The sequence below is a fragment of the Pinus tabuliformis genome, chromosome Q, assembly GCF_031772625.1.
Source record: "Pinus tabuliformis cultivar Carrire ecotype Pingquan chromosome Q, CPIR1, whole genome shotgun sequence".
NCBI lineage: Eukaryota > Viridiplantae > Streptophyta > Pinopsida > Pinales > Pinaceae > Pinus > Pinus tabuliformis.
This window is the reverse complement of record NC_142296.1, coordinates 1199820753-1199846952: the sequence shown is the minus strand read 5'-3', so window position 1 is coordinate 1199846952 and position 26200 is coordinate 1199820753. Positions and strand designations below refer to the sequence as shown.

The following is a 26200-nucleotide window of genomic DNA, read 5'->3' as shown; positions in this document are numbered from 1 at the left end:
ATCTGTGGTTACTTCCAGATGGCTTTACAAGGTAAAGCATGCTGCAGATGACAGCATTGAGAAATTCAAAGCGAGGTTTGTGGCTAGAGGGTTCTCCCAGGTAGAGGGAGTTGATTATGAGGAGACCTTCGCTCCCGTGGCTCGATATACTTCGATCCGCTCCATTATATCGATAGCAGCAGAGATGGGTTGGAAGATCCACCAGATGGATGTGAAGACCGCATTTCTCAATGGCTTCATACAGGAGGAGGTGTACATTGAGCAGCCACAGGGCTTTGAGGTGCATGGGAAGGAGTCCCATGTGTGCAGATTGAAGAAGGCCCTTTATGGCTTGAAGCAAGCTCCCAGAGCTTGGTACTCCAGGATAGATGCATACTTGCAGGGGATGGGTTTCACAAAGAGTGAGGCAGATCCGAACCTTTACTTTATTGTGATTGGTGAGGAGCCTCTCATTCTGGTGCTGTATGTGGATGACTTGATCATTACAGGTGTAGAGAGACTCATAGAGCACTGCAAGAGAGATCTTGCGGCGGAGTTTGAGATGAAGGACATCGGCTTGATGCATTCCTTTTTGGGTTTGGAGGTGTGGCAGGAGGAGGGGCATTTCTTCTTGGGGCAGGGGAAGTATATTGTGGACATCCTTAGCAGATTCCACATGGAGGATTGTAGACCCATGTCGACACCGATGATCACCAACTGGAAGAAGCTTCATGCTTCGGATTCCGAGTTGGTGGATCCCACATTGTACAGGCAGCTGATTGGTTCCTTGATGTATTTGGTCAACACTAGACCAGATATCTGTTTTGCAGTCAACACGATGAGTCAGTTTATCTGTGAGCCTAGGAAGGTTCACTGGGTGGCTGCAAAACACATTTTGCAGTACTTGCAGGGGACAGTGGATTATGGTCTGGACTACAGGCAGGGAGATGGAGTGAGATTGGCAGGATACACTGATTCTGATTGGGCAGCTTGTGCTTCTGATAGGAAGAGCACTTCAGGGTGTTGTTTTGGGTTGGGTTCAGCAGTAGTGTCATGGTTCAGCCGGAAGCAGCAGTCAGTAGCACTGAGTTCAGCGGAAGTAGAGTATATGGCAGCCAGTCTAGCTAGTTGTGAGGCCATCTGGCTTCGCAAGATGTTGTTTGGCTTATTTGGTCAGCCGTTGAGACCTTCAGTGATTTACTGTGATAATCTTTGTTGCATTAAACTCACGGAGAATCCAGTATTTCATGACAGGTCAAAGCATATCGGGATCAGATATCATTTCATCAGAGACTATGTTCAGAAGGGAGTTGTGAAACTTGAGTATATTTCCACTGATGAGCAGGTTGCAGATATTCTTACCACAGCCTTACCACGGGGCAAGCATGTCTACTTCAGGGACAAGATGGGTGTGGTGAGGAACACCTTCCTCGGTAAGAGGTAGTGTTGAAATTTGGTACCGGAGGACAGGTGGTTCCCTTAGGGTTTGATCTTTGGCCTAGGGAAAAGTGTCCAAAAGAATTTAATTTTTCTCCTAAAGCGACTTTATAATTTTATAAAGTTAAATCTAATTTAAAAGTGACTTTAAGTGATAAAGTTACTAAGTCTAATTTTAAAGTCATTTTTATAAAGTAAATGAAAAATTAGAAAGGAAAAGTGACTTTGGAAATAAATGACTAAGTGGGTCTTTATTAAAGTGGGGTGAATTAAAAAATAGAAAGTGAGATTTAAATGAGCATTTTCTCAGCCATTGATCTAAATCTATTTCAGCCATTGGATTTAGAGATCACCCAAAAGTCACTTGAATCACCCAAAAGTCACTTGGAGTTATATTAAAGGAGGAAAATGAGGAAAAGGTCATTCATTCTTTCATGAGCAGATTGGGAGAAGGAGAGCAAGAGAGCAAGAGAGATTTCTGAGCAGGGAGGAGAAGGAGATAGCAGCTTGGCACACATTCCAAGGCAGCAGTTGAGCAGATTTGTACAGCTGATTCAACACATAGTGAAAGGCAGATTTTTGCACAAAAATCGAGGAGCAGTTTGCTGATTTTTCTTCACACAAAACGGAGGCCGTACAGCATTTATTGTTGTCCTGTTTGCTGTAATTTCCAGATTGCTGTGAGGCACGGGAAAGGAGATAAGTTGTAAATTTGCTTGCTGATTTTTTGCTGAATAATTTTCACTGTAAAAAGGCAATTTTCAGAAATAAAGAAGAGCTCTCAAACTGGTTTTCCCCAAGAGTTGTAGGGGGTTTTTCCAAGGTCAAGTTGACCAAAAATATCAGTGTTTTAATGGCTGTTTTTGATTGCTGATTTTTAATTCTGCAATTTCCAGCATTCTGAAAAATTTCCAGAATTTGTGTTTTTAGCAATATTTATTTTTTTCAGTCTGTTAAATGTATGGTTATGGGAATGGGCATTTAATTACATGGGAGAAATAAGTAGAAACTAAAAACCGGGGTGGGAAAACAGAGATTTTTACAACACATTCAATGATACATACTAGACTTCAACACAGAGGTGGGATAACAACCCCTCTAATGATAAATATCAAGAGCACATGAACAAATGCACAACAGGCGCAACCTAGAACAGAGTAGAAATGGAAAGTGAGCAATTAACAACAAAAGAAGCTTGTATTAGCTGAAAATGAAGACCAGGTGCTGCAAGTATCAAAGTAGTTACAGTCTCCAGAAGTTGAACCTTACATCAAAACAACCATCAACCCCGATTACATCTGTTTTTTGGGTATATATAGAGGTTGATTACAAAAATGTTCTGCTATTCTATGCGTGGAGGGGTCATAATGGACCACCAACCGCTTTAACTGTCTGATAGAGTTTCTGATGCAATCTACCTGCTTTAATGAACAAAATTGATCTTCTTGGATGCTCTGTTGTCCTTCTCGAGCAGGTGGAGTGTCGTATGGGTGAAGTTCCATAGCTGTTAGATGCATTTATCTGCTCGAGGCTGGTCCTTTCTCTCGCAGCCATCCTTCCTGTTAAATGCAGTTGTTGAGGAGTAACTGCGCAGAGTACTGAACACTGGCCACCTTCGTCCTCCGGAAGTAAGGAATGATTGAGGACGAGAAGACTGCATGGCAGACGTGTGAGTAGGTCGGGGAATAGATATCAACTGTTGGATCAATTGAATGGGTGGTAGAGATCTCTTGGCGGGAGCAATCGAGAATAGACAAGCGTGAACCGTCGGATCTCGGGCAGACAGATCCGACGGTTATCGGGTGGAGGAGATACGCTGGGGTTAACCGGCGGTAAGCGGTATTTATCGCACCGCCGTCGGGGGGCAAGTGGTAATCGTACAAAGGCGCGCGATTCCACCCAGACTACGACGCGTGGTAGACGGGACGTGACGGAAACCACTTTATCGCGAGTTAACAAGTGGTTAGTTTATGGTCGCTGGAGAAGCGGATGCCGTTGGATTGCGCAGTAGATGATCAGATGGTGGAGGAAATAAACGGGTGGATCGTTCATTGAATGCAGTGGGGACCGTTAGATCAAGTTGTGGTGATCAACGACTGCGATCAAAAGGTGGTGATGGACTATGGGAGCGCGGGGTCACATGACTGTGGTTTTACGGGGCTTAGGTTTTGCGCTTAGGGCTTGGAAAAGCAAGGCTTATTCCGGGTTTTGGAGGAAAGAACGTAGGTAGTGGGGTTTATGAGAGTATGAACGGAGTGAAGGAGCAGGAGAAGAATGACTGATGCGAGCTTTCTTTAGGCACAAACAACACGGCCAAGCTGTCTTTGACCCTCAAATGCTAAAGTATGTAGCAGAGCTAACATTGGCTCCTTCTGGGGATGAGATCCTCCCTGTGAGGTCTCAAGAACCTGTAGATCAATGCCTTTACGATGACAACAAATTAGCAAAATTCCTAGTGCTCCATTGGGCATGGAGTCTGACTGAACCTACACTAAAACTGATAAAATAATATATATATTTACAACTTTAAGGCCAAAAGACCTTAAATCAGATAATTTTCAGGAAACGCCCATTAACTGAGCCATCAAAAACTGCTTCTCCTCCCATACTTTGCAGTATAAAAGTGTTGTTCCCTTGGATCTGAGAAATAATGAAAGGCCCTGTCTAGAAAGCATCGAATTTCCCATGGTTGCTTTTCTTCTCTTTCAGTGCATCCCACTTCAGAACCAAGTCTCCAACTTGAAAATTATTTGATTTTGTCTTTCTGTCAAAGACTTACTTGATCTTCCTCTGATGTGCTGCTGACTTTTTAACCAACTGTTCTCTGATTTGATGTACCTCTGCTAAATCAGTGATTCTTTTTGCCATATCTTCTTCCTCATTATGTTCTTCTTGCAGGAACTTTGCCACGGGGAGAATCAACTGGATTGGGAACACAACCTCAGTGCCATATACCAGCCTGAATGGAGAATTCCCTGTGGATATCTTAATGGTCACTCTGTCAGCCCACAGTGCATACTTGAGCTTAGAATCCCAACTCTTTTTGTTGTCCTCCAATAGCTTTTTGATTATCCTTATCAGGCTCTTGTTGGAAGATTCTGCTAGGCCATTTCCTTGAGGGTAATATGAGATGGAATGAACCAGCTTAATGCCCATTGAATCACATATATCCACCAATTTCTTTGCCCTGAAGGCTGCTGCATTGTCTGTGACTAATTTATGTGGACAACCAAACCTGGTAAAGATATTCTCTGTCAAGAACTTCATGACCACATTATGATCAGCCTTTCTGGTAGGGATTGCTTCAATCCACTTAGTGAAGTAATCAGTGGCGACTAATATCCATCTGTGCTGGCCACTGGAATGAGGATTGATTTCTCTAATGAAATCCAAGCCCCACTGCTGAAAAGGACCATTTGCATGTATTGGTTTTAAGGGCAGGGACTTCAATTGCTATTTCTCTTCAAATCTTTGGCACCTGTCACAAGATTTAACAAATGAAAAGACATTAGAAAACAAGGTGGGCCAATAGTACCCAGCTCTGAGAATCTTGTGGGCTGTAGTTTTCCAATAATGGTGTCCTCCACACATGCTGGAATGAAACTGCTGCATGACTTCAATGGATTGTTCTTTGTCCAGACACCTTAGCAGGATTCTAGAGGGATCCCTCCAATAGAGCAGATTTTCATGAATGCAATATTTTGCTGCCCTGAGCTTAACGGTTCTGGCTTGGCTTGAACTAAGACCTGGAGGAACTTCTAGCTTCAGCAAAAATTTAGCTATTGCAGAGTACCAATCACAAGAAGCTAGATTTTCTGCTAATGACTGTTCTTTCCCTGGTTCAGCTGCTTCCTCTTCTACTGTTTGACCACTTTCTGCATCTGTGCTCACGAGATTTATGTCCAATGTCCTACAATTTTCTTCAACCAATAGTTTGGCAAGGCCCTGACCTCTGACCAACTTAGTGGGCTTCAGTTCTATATTAAATTCAATTAACTTTGCAATCCATTTAGCCCTTCTTCCGTCAACATCAGGCTGTGTTAGAACATCCTTTATTGAAGCAGAGGGTACATATGCAATTATCCTGGAATGCAGAATATAAACTCTGAAAGCTTTCAAAGACTTGATAAGAGCATATGCCTGTTTTTCAACGATATTATACCTCAGCTCATCATCCCTTAATGTTTTGCTGAAAAAAGCCACTGGATGCCCTGAGCCTTCTTCATCTGCTTGCAATAACACTGCTGCAAGGGTGTCTTCAGAGGCAAAAGAAAATATGTGGAACTCCTTGCTGTAATCTGGACTTATTAGAGTAGGAGCTTCCATGATAGCCTTCTTAATGGACTCAAAGGATCTTCTTGCTATATCAGTCCATTTTATCTCAGACCCCTTTTTCAACATGGAGGTAATATGCTTTACAAGTTCTGCAAAATTTGGGATAAACCTCCTTACGAAATTTATTTTGCCCAGGAAGGACTGGATATCCTTCTTTGATCTCGGGATAGATAAAGTCTGTATTTCCCTTATTCTTTCTGGGTCGATTCTGACACCTGCAGCAAAAACAACATGTCCTAACAACTTGCCTTCTTCTAAAGCAAATTGTGACTTTTTAGGATTGACTGAAATCCCAAACCTTCTGCACTTCAGGAACACTTTTTTCAAACGCTGCAAATGATTATGATGGCTGCTGGAGTATACTGTTATATTATCAAGGTAGATAAGGACGAAATTATCCTTCTCTCCCACAAATGCTATATCCATAGCTCTCTGAAAGGTGGCTCCAGCATTCATCAACCCAAAAGGCATCTTGGAATACATAAAAGTGCCCCAAGAAGTGGTGAATGCAGTCTTCTCTTGGTCATCTGGATGTACAACAACCTGATTATACCCTGAAAATCCATCAAGGAAAGACATCACTTTGGCTCCTGAGACCTTCTGCAACAAATGCTCCATCTTGGGTAGAGGATAGTTGTCTTTCTTGAAGCATTTGTTTAAGTTTTTGAAATCAACGCAAAGTCTGATTTCTCCACTTTTCTTCCTCACCACTACTAGGTTGGCTACCCATTTGGAATATCTGAGAGGAACTATGATTTTGGCAGTCAGTAACTTCTTTATTTCTTTTTCAATCAAAGGGAGGAGCATAGGATTTATTGGTCTCAACTTCTGCTTGAAAGGGATGGTGTCTTTCTCTAAAGGAATTTTATGCTGGATGATCTTTTTGTCATATGTTTTCAGGTCACTATATTCCCAGGCAAAGACATCAACAAATTGCTTCATTAGATTGTAGTATTCAGCACTTTGGGCAGCGGATAGATGAGTGGACAGACTTATATATTTGGGCTGACCTGGACTCCCTATATCATGCTTACAGACTGTAGATTGGTATTCTTTTTGGGCAGCCTTATAAGGCACATCATTTTGGTCAAACAGTCTTTCTAGAGGAATTAGACCCTTAGGAATATGATTGTTGGGAAGTTGGACAATGCTATCTTTGCCAATTTTATTTCTAAGCGGAGACTGGGAGTCATCTTCTAAAGCTTCATTATCTTGGTCAATTTGCATTTCAAAAAACTCATCAATGACTTGCAGGAACCTATTCACTTCATCATCATCTTCAAAAACTTTCCAATGCTGGACATTATCAGGCAAGGATGGTTGGTATTTCATTTGGACTTCATAAGCTAGTCTGGGAGGCATGGGAGGGATAAACATGCTAGCAGACACAACAAGGGAATCAACAAGCTGATTTTTGGCTCTAGGAATATATGAGATATAAAAATTATCAAAGGAATCTTTGAGTCTCCATACCTCGTCTCTGTATGCTTTCAGCCTTGGGTGCTTTGCTCGAAATGTTTTGTTTACTTGCTGAATGATAAGATCAACGTCTCCAAACACCTTTATGCTCCTGATTCCTCTGTCTTTAGCTGCATTGAGGCCTAATATCAGAGCCTCATACTCTGCTATATTGTTGGTAACTTGAAAGGGCAGCTTAAATGACAGATGTGTGCACTCTTGTTTTGGAGATATCAGCACCACCCCTGTTCCTGCAGTCTTCCTGGAACATGCTCCATCAAAGAACATCTCCCAAACCTGACTTCCTTGCTCTCCCTCAGCCTGATTGACTGGTTTATTGATCTGCATTGAGGCCTTCTGGGATTCTTCAATTTGGAGGATACAAGCTCCAAAATCAGTGTCCACGGCATATATGGGATGATTAGAAGGATTCTTCTCATCACTGATGATGTAGGCCAGCTGTGCTTCTCTGTACAATCTGCTACTTTCTCCTCTAAAGATTGGGACAGTGGCATAAGATAAGTCATTCTGTAATGTCCCATCAAGTCTCTTAATCCATCCTCTAGACAACAACATGCCAAACTTACGAGGGACATCTGCTACCACAATATCCATCATCATACTCTTCATGGGCAACTTAGTTAGGGTAATGGCCAGGTCTTTGATCAATCCCAGACATTTTACTTTTCTTGAATCAAATGAGAATAAATCATGATATGGTTTAGTGATATCAAGGCCCAACTCTTCCATGACAGCTTTAGGCATCAAATTGTGGCTGGCCCCTGTGTCTAGTAGGCAATTGTGGAGGATTTTGTCAAGAATGGTCAAGGAGACATAAAATGATGAAGAATTATTATCAACAGGTTCAATCATGGGGCTAAGCACAACTGTAGGTTTATCATCTTACAAATTGACATAGTCAGTGGAGGTTTGTGTGGCTTTCAACTCAAGGGCATCAAGGATAGGCTTTCTAAAGACTTCACTCTTTACCAGTTCTATCAGAGGCACAGATATTTTTAACTTCTGAACTTCTGACTCAAAACTGAAAGGGGAAGGGTACTTATCAGGACCTCTTACCTCTTGAGCTGGGGCTTTGAGGATGACTGGATTAGCTGCTGGTCTTTTCTGTTTGATATTCTGTGACTCTGTCTGGACAACAACTCTTTGGGCAGGACTCTCCTTGACATTGCTTGCTTTTGACCTTAGATTGTATCTTTGCTATTCATCAGTTTGTAGAACAGCCTCTCTGTCCCACTCTTGACCATTTTGGTTCTGCAGCAATGATTCTTCATATGTAGCCAATGTCAAAAATGCAGCGCTGCCCTTATCTTCCATGCAACGAATTTCATCCTCGTCTTCGAACTGCTCCTCCTCCATGACTACATTTTGGAAAGGAGCTTTAACCTTTTGTTCTTCATTTGTCTCTTTACCCCTTTGAATGATTCATAACTGTTCATTTGCTCTTCTGAATGGATTTGGGTTTCTTGGAGCAAATGTGTTTTGAAACCTTGCTTTTCCAGAGCTCTGCTCAACTTTCAGCGTAGATATCTCAGCAGCCAATGACTCTATCATCTTAGTCATTTTATCTAACTTGGGTTCTGAAGATGAAGCAGAGGAAGAAGAAGCCTCACCTCTCTGCCTCCTTCTATCAGCATGACTTTTAAGCTTTTCTGCAGCCATAATATTAGATTCCACCTCTAGTGCTGCATCTTGCATTTCAGCTAGAGTGGCACATCTTCTTTCTCTTAAAAGCAGGCAGAAATTAGAGTCAAAAGCACTGGCATAGGCAAGTTTGGCAGAGGTGGGGGTTGGCTTTACTTCAGCTGGTATCTTACTATACATACGATTGAATCTTTTATTAAAATCAGGCAATGATTCCCCATTTTCCCTCTTTAGGTTACCAAACTCAGTATGGTAATACAACAAGTCTTTTTTATCTCCCCAGTGTTTCAAAAATGCATCATCTAGGGCTTCAATATCAGTAATAGACCTAGGGGCCAATTCTCTGAACCACTTTCTAGCCTCTCCATCGAGGCTCTGGACAAAAACTCTCATGCATACATCATCTTCACTGATATCTAAGTTATCAGCATAACTATAAAAAGACTCGAGGTGTTCTTCAGCTGTCACTCCCTCTGTACTAGTGAACTTAGGCATGTATTTCTGATATTCTCCTGTAGGCATGGCATTCAAAGGAACAGGCAAGACCAAGGGTCCGTACCTAGCAGCTATGATTCTTTCCATTTTCGTGGGTGCCTGTTGGCCTGCCATGACTGGGATATGTGGAAGGATACTGGCAGACTGAATAGTAGGAGGCAATGAAATAGATGACAGGGACAAAGGAATATGATGGATTGTATAGGAGGCTTTCTTTGGACTGAGATCCAAAGGGGAATTAACAGAACAAGGAGCTGTATGAATCTCTGAAGGTATTTCTTTACTAACAGTGCTAGGCTCTAAATCTTCAAACCATATATCCTCAGCTATAATCTTATCTTGCAGAGATACATAAGATTTTTTAGGCTTACCTGATCCTGATGCTCCTCTCTGTGATGTTTTCTTCTGCTTAACGATCTTCTTAGGGTCAGGCACTGGGTTAGCTGGTGATTTCTGAGGATTTCTCTGAGTATCCCTCACAAACTGAGCCAGGACTGTGATGTGGAGTCGCCAAAAGTTGGTCTTCCTTCAGTGGAGTCGCCAGATAGATGATTACAACCAGAAATGTGTCCAGACGTTGTCTATCATCAAAGCGTGGAACTGTGTTGTTCTCCCAGGGAAGCTGAGCTTCAATCTCCTTTCCCCGGCAACGGCGCCAATTAATGTTATCACCCCAAGAAACTCTCCTAGGTTGTATCTTGGAGATGCTCGGGAACATTACAAACTCAACATGATGTTGGAAATGGATGAATGGAAGGAATGATGCATATTCAAGCCAGATAACCACTTCTACTATGCTTAACTACAGACATGGGTGAACACCCCTAGACTACAAGGCTTTAAACCACCAATTACTCACAGTTTGAGGATTAGGTGAACATGGAGAATACTGACCACACCAGTAGATGCACAAGACCATGTGATGGCCGGCTGCAACCAGTAAAGAGGTCTGCGAATCTATTTCCTAATGCACAGACATGATGACAGCTCTCTGGCACGAAGTAAACAAAAACCTGCATAACGGATTCAATGATACATACTAGACTTCAACATAGAGTTGGGATGACAGCCCCTCTAATGCTAAATATCAAGAGCACATGAACAAATGCATAACAGGCACAGCCTAGAACAGAGTAGAAATGGAAAGTGAGCAATTAACAACAAAAGAAGCTTGTATTAGCTGAAAATGAAGACCAGACGCTGCAAGTATCAAAGTAGTTACAGTCTCCAGAAGTTGAACCTTACATCAAAACAACAACCATCAACCCTGATTACATCTGTTTTTTGGGTATATATAGAGGTTGATTACAAAAATGTTCTGCTATTCTATGCGTGGAGGGGTCATAATGGACCACCAACCACTTTAACTGTCTGATAGAGTTTCTGATGCAATCTGCCTGCTTTAATGAACAAAATTGATCTTCTTGGATGCTTTGTTGTCCTTCTTGAGCAGGTGGAGTGTCGTATGGGTGAAGTCCCATAGCTGTTAGATGCATTTACCTGCTCGAGGCTGGTCCTTTCTCTCGCAGCCATCCTTTCTGTTAAATGCAGTTGTTGAGGAGTAACTGCGCAGAGTATCGAACACTGGCCACCTTTGTCATTCGGAAGTAAGGAATGATTGAGGACGAGAAGATTGCATGGCAGACGCATGAGTAGGCCGGGGAATAGATATCAGCCGTTGGATCAATTGAATGGGTGGCAGAGATCTCTTGGCGGGAGGAATCGAGAATAGACAAGCGTGAACCGTCGGATCTCAGGCAGACAGATCCGACAGTTATCGGGCGGAGGAGATACGCGGGGGTTAACCGGTGGTGACGGGTAGACGGGTGGTAAGCGTTATTTATCGTACCGCCGTCGGGGGGCAAGTGGTAATCGTACAAAGGCGCGCGATTCCACCCAGACTATGACGCGTGGCAGACGGGATGTGACGGAAACCACTTTATCGCGAGTTAACAAGTGGTTAGTTTATGGTCGCGGGAGAAGCGGATGCCGGTGGATTGCGTAGTAGATGATCGGACGGTGGAGGAAATAAACGGGTGGATCGTTCATTGAATGCAGCGGGGACCGCTAGATCATGTTGTGGTGATCAACGGCTGCAATCAAAAGGTGGTGATGGACTATGGGAGCGCGGGGTCACATGACTGTGGTTTTATGGGGCTTAGGTTCTTACGCTCAGGGCTTGGAAAAGCTGGGCTTATTCCGGGTTTTGGAGGAAAGAACGTACGTAGTGGGGGTTATGAGAGTATGAACGGAGTGAAGGAGCAGAGGAAAAATGACTAATGCGAGCTTTCGTTAGGCACAAACAACACGGCCAAGCTGTCTTTGATCTTCAAATACTGAGGTATGTAGCAGAGCTAACAGATCCCAATAAGGTCACTAGCCAATGGGAAACCAAGGGCAAGAATCGATCTTCGAGCTAGGGCTTGAAATATCTTAAGGTCCCACCGTCGGAATTTCGTGAAATTTGGAGGGCCTCTAGAGGACACACCAACGCAATTGTGGGCAAGAGATCAAATTCTTTGGATGGCTAAATTGTGAGAAAAGTGATGCCCTAGGTGACCTATGGAGGCTAGGCCTAGAAAAAGAGGGAAAGGTGAGAGAAATAAGCTTTGAAAGTGATCACCTATGGAGGATTAGTGCCTTGTCCCTTGGGTGAGATGTAGTCAAGGAGAATTTGTTGTTTGGAAATTCTTCACCCAATCAAGGAGGCCTTCAAACAACCTTGCATGGCATCAGGGCTTGAGAGCAGCTACTTCAAGGAATTTATATTTTGATTTGCAATAATTGATGACTTATTGAGATATATTTAACACTAATTATCTCACGGAACATTCACCCATCAATACATGCCCCATGACATGATGCAACGCTATAAAAGATGACAATTTCCACTAATTCGTATAGAAAAGCAGTAGATTTCAAACTTGTATAGCAAATATCCCAACAACATTTATGTGACAAAAATAAATAACAAGATTAAGCATGAAAAGAGCACTTACATGTACAAAAGAGTATATCCAATCATCAAATTATGCCAATAATGAAGTTCCAAGACAAGAGAGAGAGATCCAAACATCAAAATTCATCCATAACATCCAAACTCGTCCACCAAAAGGGATAGCGAAAATATCTAAAGAGCTAATAATCCAATCCAAGTGATGGTCTATGAGAGAGAATGCCTCTCTTCCATTTATACAATCCTCTAAGGGATTTGAATGGCTTAATTTGGACTAAAAATGCCCCTAGAATAAAATAATGTGCATAATAACAATACTTTTGGTGACAAGCCCACCAAATAGCTCAATAATACAAGAATAAGCCTCTCAAGAGGGTCAAATTATCAATAAAGTGAGTCGTCGGGCCTTTGAGGAGGCCTAATGGTGTCCAAGGGGTGCCACGATGTAGAAATGGAGTCCAAACATAGTGGACAAGGGGTTGGCCCCTTGTTTTCCAAGCAAGAACTTGTGGTGTTCCCAAGTGGGTGTGGGGGCAGAAGGACATACTTATGGGTCTCCAAGTGGATCAAAAATGCCTGTAGACCATCTGTAAGTGCCAGGATGATGATATAAGCCCTCCCTCTACAACAGGAGACATCCTCTGGACCCTAGAACATCTTCCAAGTGTATGGTGTAAGTGTGCAGCCGGCTGGGCATGGTGAACCAAGTGCATCATCGTCATTGAAAAGGTGGAACACGAGCTATCAATGGGCGCTGCTAGGGATCCATGAAGCAATATCTATTATGGTGGAGGTCCATGGCTCTCAACACTCACCCTACAAGTACCAATGTGGCCCTCTGGAAGGTTAAGACGCTGTATAGGGAGACAAAGCCCCAAATGGAGACCCACCTGCAATCTTGCATAAGATCCAATGCGTCCCCTTTGCCCTTTGATACAACAAATCATTAGAATAATCAAGTAAAAGAGCTTACAAGTCATGGAGCCAATGGGGCACTTTATGGTGGCATGCCCTTCCATAGTGGGCTTTGGCATGTATAAGTGTCACCAAGTTCAATAAAGAGGTTAGCCAAGGACCCTATTAGGTGGTTTCAACCTTTAAATGGGGTGACATGTCCATGGTACATCCATCAAGTGGAAGGTGGAAAGTGACATAATAATGGAACAGAGTGGGGGTCAAGGGAATGATCCAGGCCACATGTGATGGGACAAAGGGTAGCTATAATGAGGGAAACCCACACTTGGGTATATGAGTGTAGGAGGGAGAAATCGTGGTACATAAGTTACCTCGACCTTTGTTTTTCCACCCTTCTTCATATGTGTTTTGCCTTTTATTGATTTTTCTTTGTAATTGCTTGGGGCTCCAGGGGATGAGAGCACGATGTGTGGTATATAGGAGTAGGTACAGCGTTTTGAAGTGGGGCATTTCATTTCCCACCAAGGATTGGGACAACCATGGGTTCCTTAATGTGGAGGGGGCTTATTTAGGGCCCATAGGAACCAGGGTGATGGCCATATATGAGGGGTAGAGCTTATGTTTGGCCTTTTCCCTCGTGCTATATTTGTATGTCTCGATCGTATTTTTCATTTTGTGGTACATTTTCCTGTTGAGAGTGGCCAAATTATGCTTTTTCTTTTCTTTTGAGCTGCATCCACCTCCGGGGCATCGTTCCAGGCTTGACCCAAGGTGTGGGCAAGGCTAACCCTTTGTTGACCCAATGGACACATGTGGACCGGGATGGGAAAAGAGATGAATGGGGCTAAAATGAGTGGAAGAGAGTGATGTATATGGTGTCGGGAAGCGTGACCACACAACCAAAATTTGGATTTCCCATGTAGTGTCAACCCTAAACTAATGGCCAGTAAAGGAGATCCCACGGGGCTAGGTTACAAGGCTAAACATCAAATTGAGCATAAGAGACAAGAGAACAGACCTAGCCAACTCTTTCTGTTGAATCCCCTCACCAATCCATGCCCAAAAGTGTCCATGAAAAGTAAACAAAATTACTCAATTAAACTAATGAAAGTTATACCTTTGGGGTTGAGAGGCCCACCTTCAAAAATACATTTATAACAAATGGGCGAGGGACTACATGGCTGGCTCAAGTGGTGGAGAAAATAACACATCGAGCTTATCTAGTGGCTGCCAACTTAGGACCATCTAGGAGAAATTTTTTTCTCCTATATACACTATCCACAGGTGGTGGGTAACAACCCCCCTCAATGATAACAAAACACAACCTTTGGAAGAGATGAAACTCGACATTCAATTCTTCAGTGCCAAGGAATTCAACCAAATAAACCAGCTGCAAGAGTAACTTGACCCTCCAAGAATAATATCTCGATTAGCTCCAATTCACCTCCAACTGGCACAATGGAAAAATTTGAATGACTTTCCCCGCAAGCCAATTAGGGTGGCACTCGAAGTCCACCGAAATCAGTTGAGAACCAACTGTGACACTCTAAGTTCACCGAAACTAGTAGAGAGTTCCACTCGAAACCCTCGTGCTAAACTCACTTGAGCCCCAATCAATCATCAAGAGAATAATCACAAATTAGAATGATGAGGAATGACCTTCTCTTCCCTTTTTATAAGACTTTGTTGAATCTTCTCCAATCTTCTAGAACTCCCATTTTTTATTATTTTATTGATGAAGCCACTTATTTCCTCCAAGTGACTTTTGCCCCTTTTTATTAATAATAATTTGCCCCCTTTTATTATTATTAATAATAATAATATCAAATTTTGGCAAAAATCCTTAGTCCCCTTAGCAATTTTCCCTCTTGCTCGACTAAAGGAGACAATTAGGCAAGTGGGAATTATATTTTCATGCTCAAGAAGTCGGAGACATTACACCAATGCAGATGGTAGAGGAAACCAGGACATCATCATCAATGAGCAATGTGTTGGGCTGTTGGCTGGTTGGATGTCCAAGATGGTAGAAAACGTTTTCTCCTATGGAGTTACCCATTTTGGTGGGTGACACTACTCCCATATCACCCTGTGTCTTGTTGCTTAACTTTAGTAATCCTACTAGGGATACCCCGTTTGAGTTGAAGGAGGGCCAACCTAAAGTAAAGAGGATAGGTTTCTTAGATGACAATGGTGGCCATCCTAGTAGAACCCTCTTAGGCTATCCCTTGCAGATTAGGGCTTTTATCATCAAGTACAAGTTGGGAGGTATTGGGATGCACTTTTGGAGGGAAAAATTTGATCAATTCACTCTTGATACTTGTGTACTAAGGAGTCTTGTTCACCTACTTTTGGTCATTTGTTGGACATTGATGAAGTTATCTCATCATATCTTTGTTTCTTCTCTCTTTCATGCCTCCTCCTTGAGAGCTTCCTTTCTTGAATTTTCATATTTTTATCTCTTCTATTCAGGGAGATTGTCTTTGTACACCTCAATGACTACTTTTTAAGAGTTGGAAGGGTAGTGAGGATTATTCATTCATTCATTGCCTGAGTTCTATTGTTTTCTCATCCCATATTTTTTCAGTTCGACTGAGTGTGAGAGAAGGATTTTCAGTTCTCATGATTCATCTTTTTCATGTAATTACATCCTCGGACTTGGTGAGAGAAGGATCTTTGGAAGTGTTTTGACATACCTTGGAGTTCTTTGAAGTTGAATCCAATAGCTATAAACTTTTTAGTACTTGCAGCTTTGGAATAAAAGTACCGCCTTGTTGTTTGGCTAAATCTTAGTTGTTTGCTTTGCTTACTTGAATCTTCTGAATCAATTGACACTGGGAATTACTCCTGTTTAATTAAGTTTATACTTTACTCATGGAATTCAAGGCACTATGATCACAAATATTGATTTCCGGACTTCATGCTTGCTGTTTTTGGTTCTTTTACACACAGATCTGCACTTTAAAAGAGAAGATTTGAGGTGTGTTCTAGCAGATTTGCATGGTTACTGAGGAAGAATTATTTACTTAGGTGTAAATCTGCATGACAGCTTGCTGTCTGGATTTATTTCATGCAAATTTATGTCTAATTTTTATATAACAATAAGTAATTATCACAGTTTGGAAGCGTAATTTGTTTCCCAGGTTTATATTTTATCTCTAGTTTGCATGGGGATATCCCCATGAGGCTAGCAAACACTAACCTGAAGTGCAAAGGGATTGTGTAAGGTGACATTGGCATATTCCCTAGTTACCTTTTAACCAAGCCGTTTTGAATGCTAACAAGACTCTTGAACTGTACTACAATTATGTACCAATACTTGTGGGTGAGGCCACATTACATATTGGCCCTTTGGGTTTAAATTAAAAAAAAATTTATCTTTTCTTATGAGTTCTTGCAATTTTTGTGATTAAAATAGGTTTCCTATCTGATTGGCTTCTAAGAAGTCATCCCACCACCAATATTGATTGTGTAGTTAGTAAACATTGCATTGAATCTGGTGTTAGACATTGCTTGCTTCAGACTAAAGCTAGGCAATTATTCTCAAGTGGCTATGAACTTCCAATCTTGGTTGATGCAGTGGTATGTTTATCCGTCCTGTACAAATTATTTTATTTTATGTGCATCATCAGTTTCTTTAGATTACTTTAAAACATTACTTTGTGAGGAATACTCTTCATAGCAGGCCCTGTGCAAATGTCGTATTCTATTTTCCTTTTTGTAATCGACAAACATAGTGATGGGATGGCTTATAAAATAATTGAATATAGCTCATTACTAGTCTTGTAAGCCTGGAACCTCATCAACCATTTCCAATTAGTCGAGTGGTAGTGTTTTGTTGTCGCAAACCACCTACTGGCCACTTTACTGTGTTAATCTCACTTATATTCCTTTACTGCGTTGATCTCTCTTATAGGCTTTCAGACTGATTTCTAAAAATAAAGGGAAGCAGAATCTCTGATATGTCATGGTATTTCTCCTTGGATGTCTAAGATTCCATGATTGATACATGCTTAATCTCTTAATATCTGAGCTTTGCACTTCTAGGGAGTAGCTGCAACTGACATAGAATGGAGCTCATTGTTACAAGCGAACTTCAAAGCTGTTCCTAAAAGCATACCCATTATTTGTTTATCTTTTGTATACCAGGTAAGATGTTCATCAAGGGATACCCTTATTATTATTATTATTATTTATTCAATTAATTGAGCTAAACTAGTTATTCACTTTTTTGTGTGTTAAAGAATGTGGTGCCAGTTCTCTGTACGAATCTTGAGGGCAATCTGCCAAAAGTAAGGTGATAAGCATAACCATGAAATACCATCATTATTTAGTCAATTTCTTTTTGATGTAATAGACACGAAGTTGGGTTATAGAATGCTTGTCTAATTTATACAGGGAATCAAGAGGGACATGATCAATGATGCATGGTCAAAACAATCACAACTTAACATTGATTGTAGATTTTGTCTTCGAAATAATGGAAACATCTGTATCAATGTTTCATAATAAATGAATACATATTTTCATAAAAATACATGAAATGCTCAAGGTTGACTACAGACATGCTTGTAAAAATCAGTATGTAGAAATAAAATCAAGTCCTAATTATTCTCGTAACATAATATCTTTTACATCACTTGGATTTTCATAAGATATCTCTCATTGAGCTAATACTTTTCAGGGGCAAATTCTTTTCATCTAATGAGTTATATTGTCAACAAGCTGTGCATCATGAAGTAATGTGGCATCAAAGATATGGGCTGCATGTTTGTTTGGGCTCCAATATCTTAATCACAAAGTAAAATAAAATAAATCCCAATTTTTTAGTTTAAGTGGTGAACTTTTGGACATTTATTGTAATGAATTTAAAAATATAAATATTATTAAATAATAATTAATAAGTGATAAATAGTAATAGTAAAAGGTTTTGTATCTTCTAAATGACATGATTCTTCATAAACAGATACTTCACATGGGTATATATACAGGTGTTAGGTCCCTATAATACTAGTGATTACCCCATTACTATTGTAGTTGTATCTCTTATTAATATTGTTGTGCCCCTATTGTCCCCATATTGTTATTACTATGCCCCATAGAATCCCTCTTGTTGTTTTTGTGCCTTTATATTATTATTGTTAGGTCGGCTGGGTTATATTGTGACTCCTTAGACTCCTATATATAGAAAGAAGGTTTTGTCATTTGAATTATAAAAGAATCATTCATTTGTGTAATGTAAAGGAGGTTGCCCCCTCGAAGAGGTTGAATTTTAAGGCGTTGATCTATCTTTTCTATCTTTTTGTGAGCTAGTTTCATAACATTTGGTATCAGAGCTTTGGATTTTAGGGTTTCGCTGCTCCAAATATGTCATCGTGGAATTTTCGCTATAACTTTTTTTCTGCGACGTTTCAGAAGCGAAAAAACCATTTGAGACGAAATCGCACTGAACCTCGGGTCCGAATTTCAGAGCTTTTCGCGCTATATTTGTCGAGATATGATCTGAAGAAGTTGGTATTTTTGGAGACTCCTGAATTACATTCCAAACCGGTGACCTGAGGAAAATCGTCATAACTCTCTTTGAGCATCGGATTGAAATTTCGTAAGCAGGTACAGGAAGAGGACGGACTGTAGTTTCTTGTATATATTTTTCAGAGCCAAAGGTCGAAACATGGACACGTGGCACATCGTACAAGTTCGCTCTACTGAACTAGTCTATAATCAGGTCACTGTGGGAGATTTGGCATAACTCTTCCTTGGAGAATCCAATTAGCATCAGACTGGTGGCATTGGAAAGAGGACACAGAGGGCTACTGCAGGTCACAATTTCAGAACTGGATGATTTGAAATTATAGAGATACATTAGAGGCAATATCGAGCTCCTACAAAGTGAAAAAAGGTGTGTAGATTTTTTTAAATTTTTTCTTAAGCTTGGTTTGAAAAATTATTTTGAAGGAATTCAAAGGGCATAGTAGAGAATTATTATCGGTAATTGATGCCCCGATGAAAGAAAATGCAAACGACTAGTAAACAACCTGAAAGCTCTAGCATGACTCATGAAGAAGAGGAAGAAATGCTACATGATATATCAAAATTACAAGATCAAGTGCAACAAATTTCACTCTCACAAAAGCTAACAGAAGCTAAGATAAATGGCGTGGAATCTAAGATAAAGGGTGTGGAAGCTAAGATTGACGATTTGAAGATAGATTTGAAGGCAGATTTGACAAATTTTCTACAAGAAATATTTACTAACGATGAAAGGGTAGTAAAGGAAACTCATGATGCGAACAAAAAAAATGTTAATCATGATTTCATAGACTCTAATGTTGGATCGAAGACCCACCATATTCCAAAAATTGATATGAGAAAGTTTGATGGCAAGGATCCCGCAACATGGATATTACAGATGGAGCAATTTTTCGATCTCAATAATGTGCAAAACACACAAAAGGTACGTATTGCAACTTTATATTTGGAACCAAATCAGTTTGTATGGTATCAATGGTTTTGCTCTCGTAAACAAATTATCACTTGGGAAATTTTTACGGAAGAATTGACAGCACATTATGAGGATACAAAAAGCAACACTTTTTTTAGCCAATTGATAAGTCTCAAACAAAAGGGTTCAATAATGGAGCACATTGAGGAGTTCCAAAAATTGAACATAAGGGTAAAAAATATTCCAGAGGAGCATAGGATTGATGTGTTCATAGGGACTTTAAAGGATAATATCCAACATGATGTTCGCCTTTGGGAACCTGATTCATTAGAGAAGGCATTCAGGTTAGCAAGAAAAATGGAAAGCAAAATTATGGCAACCAGGAAGCATACCACTCACAACTATAAAGATGGAAGTGTTGTTGCCCCTAGTCTTCCACAACCTATAAGGTTGACACCACAACAATTGGAAGAAAAAAGAGCAAAAGGGCTTTGTTACAGTTGTGATAGCAAATACACTAAAGGTCATAAGTGTGCTGAGAAGAAATTATTCTACATAGATTGTGAAGAGGAAGAAGAAAAGGAGCAAGAAAGGTCAAAAGAAGAGGATATACTCTAGGAACAAAGCCTAGATAAAGAAGAAATTAATTCGACCATATCTTGTAATGCATTGGCTGGAATTACCACTCCTCAAACCATCAAGATAGAAGGACAAATCAAGAAGAAAAAGGTAATAGTGTTGATTGATTCAGGAAGTACCCACAATTTTATTCATTGTAAGGTAGCAAAAGAATTGAATTGCTTCCTATATCCAGCACCAGAGTGTCAAGTGATGGTTGCAAATGGAGGAACAATAAATTGCTCTGAAAAGTGCCATAATATCAAGCTATCCATGGGAGAATATGTATTGACTAGCCCAATGCTTTCCATTCCAATGGGAGGTGCTGATGTTGTACTAGGAGTCCAATGGCTACAATCCTTGGGTACAATAGCTTTTAATTTTCAAGAACTTTTCATTAAATTTTTTGCGGAAGGAAAGGAAGTTGAATTAAGGGGTATTGCAGGGAAACCAGGAAAGATAATCAGCTCTAACGGTATGACAAAGCTTCTAAAAAATGAACAAAGAGGTGTAATTGCACAATTATGTTCGCTAGATGTTTCCACATTGAAATCATCTATTTCTCAAGATCTCCAAAAAGTTTCGGATAATCATTCCAAGGTATTTGAGACTCCCAAAGGTCTCCCACCTATTCGTGATCATGATCATGCTATTCATCTGATTCCAGGAAGTGTTCCTCCAAACATCAGGCCGTACAGATATCCCTATGCCCAAAAGAGTGAAATTGAACGTATGGTTGCAGAAATGCTAGAGGCTGGTATAATTCAAACTAGTCAAAGTTCTTTCTCTGCTCCAGTAGTATTGGTGCACAAGAAGGATGGATCATGGCGCATGTGTCCGGATTATAGGGAGCTCAACAAGCTCACTATTAAAGATAAGTTTCCCATTCCTGTCATTGATGAATTACTGGATGAATTGCATGGATCAATTTACTTCACCAAGTTGGATCTTCGTTCAGGATATCATCAAATCAGAATGAAGACTGAAGACATTCCGAAAACAACATTTAGAACTCATGAGGGTCATTATGAATTTTTGGTCATGCCTTTTGGCCTTACCAATGCACCTTCTACATTTCAAGGTTTGATGAATTCCATTTTCAAACCCTTTCTTAGAAAATTTGTGTTAGTATTTTTTGATGATATACTAATCTACAACAAGTCTTGGAAGGATCATGTTGAACATGTTGATAAGGTGCTACAACTATTGGAGGAGAAACAATTATATGCAAAAAGATCCAAATGTTTTTTTGGAGTACAAAAGGTGGAATATCTGGGTCATATTGTATCTCATGAAGGAGTTAAGGTAGACCCTAGCAAAATTAAAGCCATTAAGGAATGGAAAATCCCCACATCCATAAAGCATCTCCAAGGATTTCTCGGGTTGACAGGGTATTATCGCAAGTTTGTTAAGAATTATGGGAGAATAGCAGCACCTCTAACAACATTATTGAAGAAAGATGCATTTTCATGGACTCCAGAAGCAACAAAGGCCTTCGAACATCTTAAAGAGGCAATGTGCCAAGTGCCGGTCTTAGCTACACCGGACTTCACAAAAACCTTTATTGTGGAATGTGATGCTTCAGGAAATGGAATTGGTGCTGTTTTAATGCAAGATGAAAGACCCATTGCTTTTGAAAGTCGTCCAATCAAGGGAAAGTTTTTACACAAAGCTATTTATGAGAAGGAAATGTTGGCAATACTACATGCACTTAAGAAATGGCGACCCTACCTAATGGGAAGACACTTCAAGGTAAAAACTGATCATGATAGCCTTAAATACTTTTTAGAACAAAGATTATCCTCTAAAGAGCAACAAAAGTGGGTCACAAAGATGTTGGGTTATGAATTTGAAATCATCTACAAAAAGGGAAGCAAAATGTGGTGGCAGATGCACTCTCAAGAAAGGATGAGGATGTGGAAGCATTGTTGTGCGCCATTTCTATTATCCAACCAGATTGGATAAACGAAGCAAGGGAGGAATGGAAGAATGATGAAGAAGTGTGGGCACTTATTCGAAAGTTACAACAAGATTCCAGTACATCTAATACATTTAGCTGGCAAAATGATTCATTATGGTACAAAGATCGCTTATACCTTTGTGAGAATTCCCAACTCAAACAAAAGATTCTTATGGAATTGCACACTTCTCCCTTAGGAGGGCACTCAGGATTTTTAAAAACTTACCACAGGGTTAAGAAGGAATTTTTTTGGGATGGCCTTAAATCGGATATTCAAAAGTTTGTGGCGGAATGTTTGGTTTGCCAACAAAATAAAGTTGAAACAATTAAGACCCTGGGTCTATTACAACCTTTATCCATTCCAAGCCAACGTTGGGAGGAGGTTTCAATGGATTTTATCACAGGTTTACCCAATTTTGAGGGAAAGAGTGTCATCATGGTGGTAGTTGACAAAGTTACCAAGTATGCACACTTTTGTGCATTATCACATCCATTTAAAGCCAGTACAGTTTCTACTGCATTTATGGAAACAATTCAAAAGCTACATGGAAACCCAAAGATTATTGTAAGTGACAGAGATCCCATTTTCACTGGAAATTTTTGGACATAATTATTTTCCTGTCTCGGTACTCAGTTAGCTCATAGCTCATCTTATCGTCCTCAATCTGATGGGCAAACTGAGATAGTAAACAAATGTTCTGAAGGATATCTTCATTGCTTTATATTTGATAAACAAACACAATGGGTCAATGGGTCAAATGGTTGCCTCTGGCTGAATGGTGGTATAACACTTCCTTCCATACAGCAACAAAAATGACCCCATTTATGGCACTTTATGGATATCAGCCACCATCCATCACATCATATTTAAGAGAAAATTCTAAGGTTGAAGCAGTGGAACATCACATCGAGCATCAACAACAAGTCCTCCAACTCTTAAAGGATAACCTTATGTTGGCGCAGAATAGAATGAAACAACAGGCAGATCAACATCGCAGTGAAAGAAGTTTTGATGTAGGTGATTGGGTATTCCTACGGCTACAACCATATAAACAAATGTCCCTCAAGCAAGCTAAGAAGGATAATAAATTATCACCGAAGTATTATGGTCCGTACAAGGTGTTGCAAAAGATTGGTACTATGGCAAACAAATTGGAGCTTCCTGCAGCTTCTCGAGTGCACCCAGTTTTCCATGTTTCATGTTTAAAGAAGGTTATAGGCGACAAGCTCCCAGTTCAAACAATATTGCCAGAACTTGACGAGGAAGGAAAAATTATATTGGAACCGGAAGCAGTCACAGAAACAAGAACTCGACAGCTATGAAATCGGTCAATTTCGGAGTATCTCATCAAGTGGAAGAACTTATCCACTGAAGATTCCACATGGGAGGATGAGAATTTTATACAAAAGCATCCAGAACTACTCAAGCGTTGTGGACAACACTTTTTTGAAGGAGAGGGGCATGTTAGGTCCCTATAATACTAGTGATTACCCCATTACTATTGTAGTTGTATCCCTTATTAATATTGTTGTGCCCCTATTGTCCCCATATTGTTATTATTGTGCCCCGTAGAATCCCTCTATTGTTATTTTTGTGCCTTTATATTATTATTGTTAGGTCGGCTGAGTTATATTGTGACTCCTTAGACTCCTATATATTGAAAGAAGGTTTTGTCATTTGAATTATAAAAGAATCATTCATTTGTGTAATGTAAAGGAGGTTGCCCCCTCGAAGAGGCTGAATTCTAAGGCGTTGATCTATCTTTTCTATCTTTTTGTGAGCTGGCTTCATAACAACAGGGTTCTCATTTGTAAATCATATCATATCATTTTTTCATACATTATTCAATGTATATTATTTTATCCTATATGGATATTTTTATATTCCAAGTATTTTGCATATTCTAATTGGTGAGCCAGATTTGGTTGTCACGTTTCAGACAGTACAACAACAATTACGAACAACACGACAACTATTATACAGTGATTGGATGATGTTGGTGGAAGCAGCAGCAGGTATGTCAGAAATCATATGGATGTCTTGTGACACTGGAGTGTGGTGGCGGTAGTGGCCATACATTATCACGCAATACTAAAATCATACAGTAATCAAAATGACAGCTATACGGATGAGGTAGGAAGGTATGGATCAATGTTTTAAGGGTCGATTTTTGAGACATGAACTTTGGTATACAAAAATCAGCGGCAGGTCATATGATGACCATGATTATGGAGAGACGACCTTTTGGTCTATGGAAATTGGTGGCGGGTCATGCGACGACCATGATTATGGAGACATGACCTTTGGTGTACGAAAATCAATGGCAGGTCATACAACAACTGTGTTTATGGCTATGTATGGACTATAAATAAGGTACATATGCACATTTTTCAGAAAAATGGTATAGCGGTTGTAGTGGTTTACATGATAGGGGATGTATGGGAAATTAAGAGCAGCAGAGATTGTACGATTGGCTGTAAATTTTTAGAAATTACTCTATGAATGGCTTGAAATTGTTGTATGGATCAACTAAGGTTGCAGCAATCATTGTATGGATAGTTTGGTTGGTTGGTTGGTATAGTGAATTAATGACAACTTATGGTGGTTATATGTTTCAAGGGCTAAATGCATGAATTCCAAGTTGACAAAATCATATCAATGTGTTATGAACGAAGTTTGTATACGCAACGGAGTAATCTTTAGAATACTTCGAAGACAAAGACATCCATTGTAGGACAAGTAATCTTATATTGATTATAGGACATCCATTGTAGGACAAGTAATTGTATATTTATTATATAAAATAATTGATGAGATGATTACAGTGAGGGTGAGGGCCTACTTATATACCTAGACAGGTACCTCTTCACAATGGTCATGTCCTTAGAGACATGACTCTTCATTACTAACTATTAGTTAATTAAACATTGATCATTATTACTGTCATTTACATTATTTGTGTTTTTTATATATATTTTATTCATAACACAATGCCATTAGATGCAAAATGGCCATGGGATTTCCAAATTGTGGTCATAATAGAAATTACAACAAAAATTGATAAAGTTATGGTGTTTTCAAAATTTTCCGTTGAAAAATTCTCACTGCATCTTGACCACTTGTTTGAGGAGTGCACAACCTTTATTGCTTGAGCTCTTTGGTTATTTGGGGGGATCATTATTAATGAATGCCCATGGTGGGGAGTACCCTAGCTCTTGAAAAAACATGGCACACATTTTATACACTATAAATGGGACATTTCACCTTGGAGAGCTTTATTGAGGTTGTTGCATAACCAACAACTTTTTATTTTATTTTATTGTGGACTTGACTCATGGAGTTGGTTACTTGAGAGCATTATTGTATTGTTTTCCTCACATATATATTGATTCTTCTTGGAGAATAAAGTGGATCTCAAAAAGTCATTGCTACTTTTAGTAATGAAGTTGTTGAAGAGGTTAATCTTTTTATTTTTAGAGAGATTAGTGGATTTAGGAAATAATTATTATTTTATTGTAAAAAGAGACAGAGCTAAAATTTATTTAAAGAGTATCTATGTCCATTTGTAGTCATGATTGATTTGTGAGGAGTCCCTCCTATTGGAGTTTTGTTGAATATAAACTTTGGAGGCTTAATGAAAGTTCAAAGGTTCTTGCTTATCATATGTGAAACCTTTCAAACCATCTTTATAACCAATAAAGATGCACCTTTTATATTTACTATCCAACTTAGTTTTGTTTTCCTTTGGAACATGTACATATGCATCATAGCCAAATACCCTGAGATGTGTGAGAGAGGGTTTCTTACCAATCAATACCTCGTGTGGAATCTTATCATCCAATGCTGATGAGGGCGATATATTTATCAGATAATATGGGCTATCCATTTCCTCTGCCCAAAATTCCTATCCTAACTTGGCACCACTGAGCATGCTCCTTGCTTTTT

At 39.9% G+C, this 26200-nt stretch overlaps 1 protein-coding gene across 1 annotated transcript in view; it reads left to right on the top strand.

The window, feature by feature from the left end:
- Positions 1–26200, top strand: part of LOC149224089 (Tryptophan/tyrosine permease) — a 359744-nt gene that overhangs the window by 242596 nt on the left and 90948 nt on the right. Inside the window, exons 8-9 of the mRNA XM_089388076.1 lie at positions 17282–17383; positions 17479–17531. Coding sequence (XP_089244202.1) covers positions 17282–17383; positions 17479–17531 — 155 coding nt within the window. The remainder of the gene's footprint in view (positions 1–17281; positions 17384–17478; positions 17532–26200) is intronic.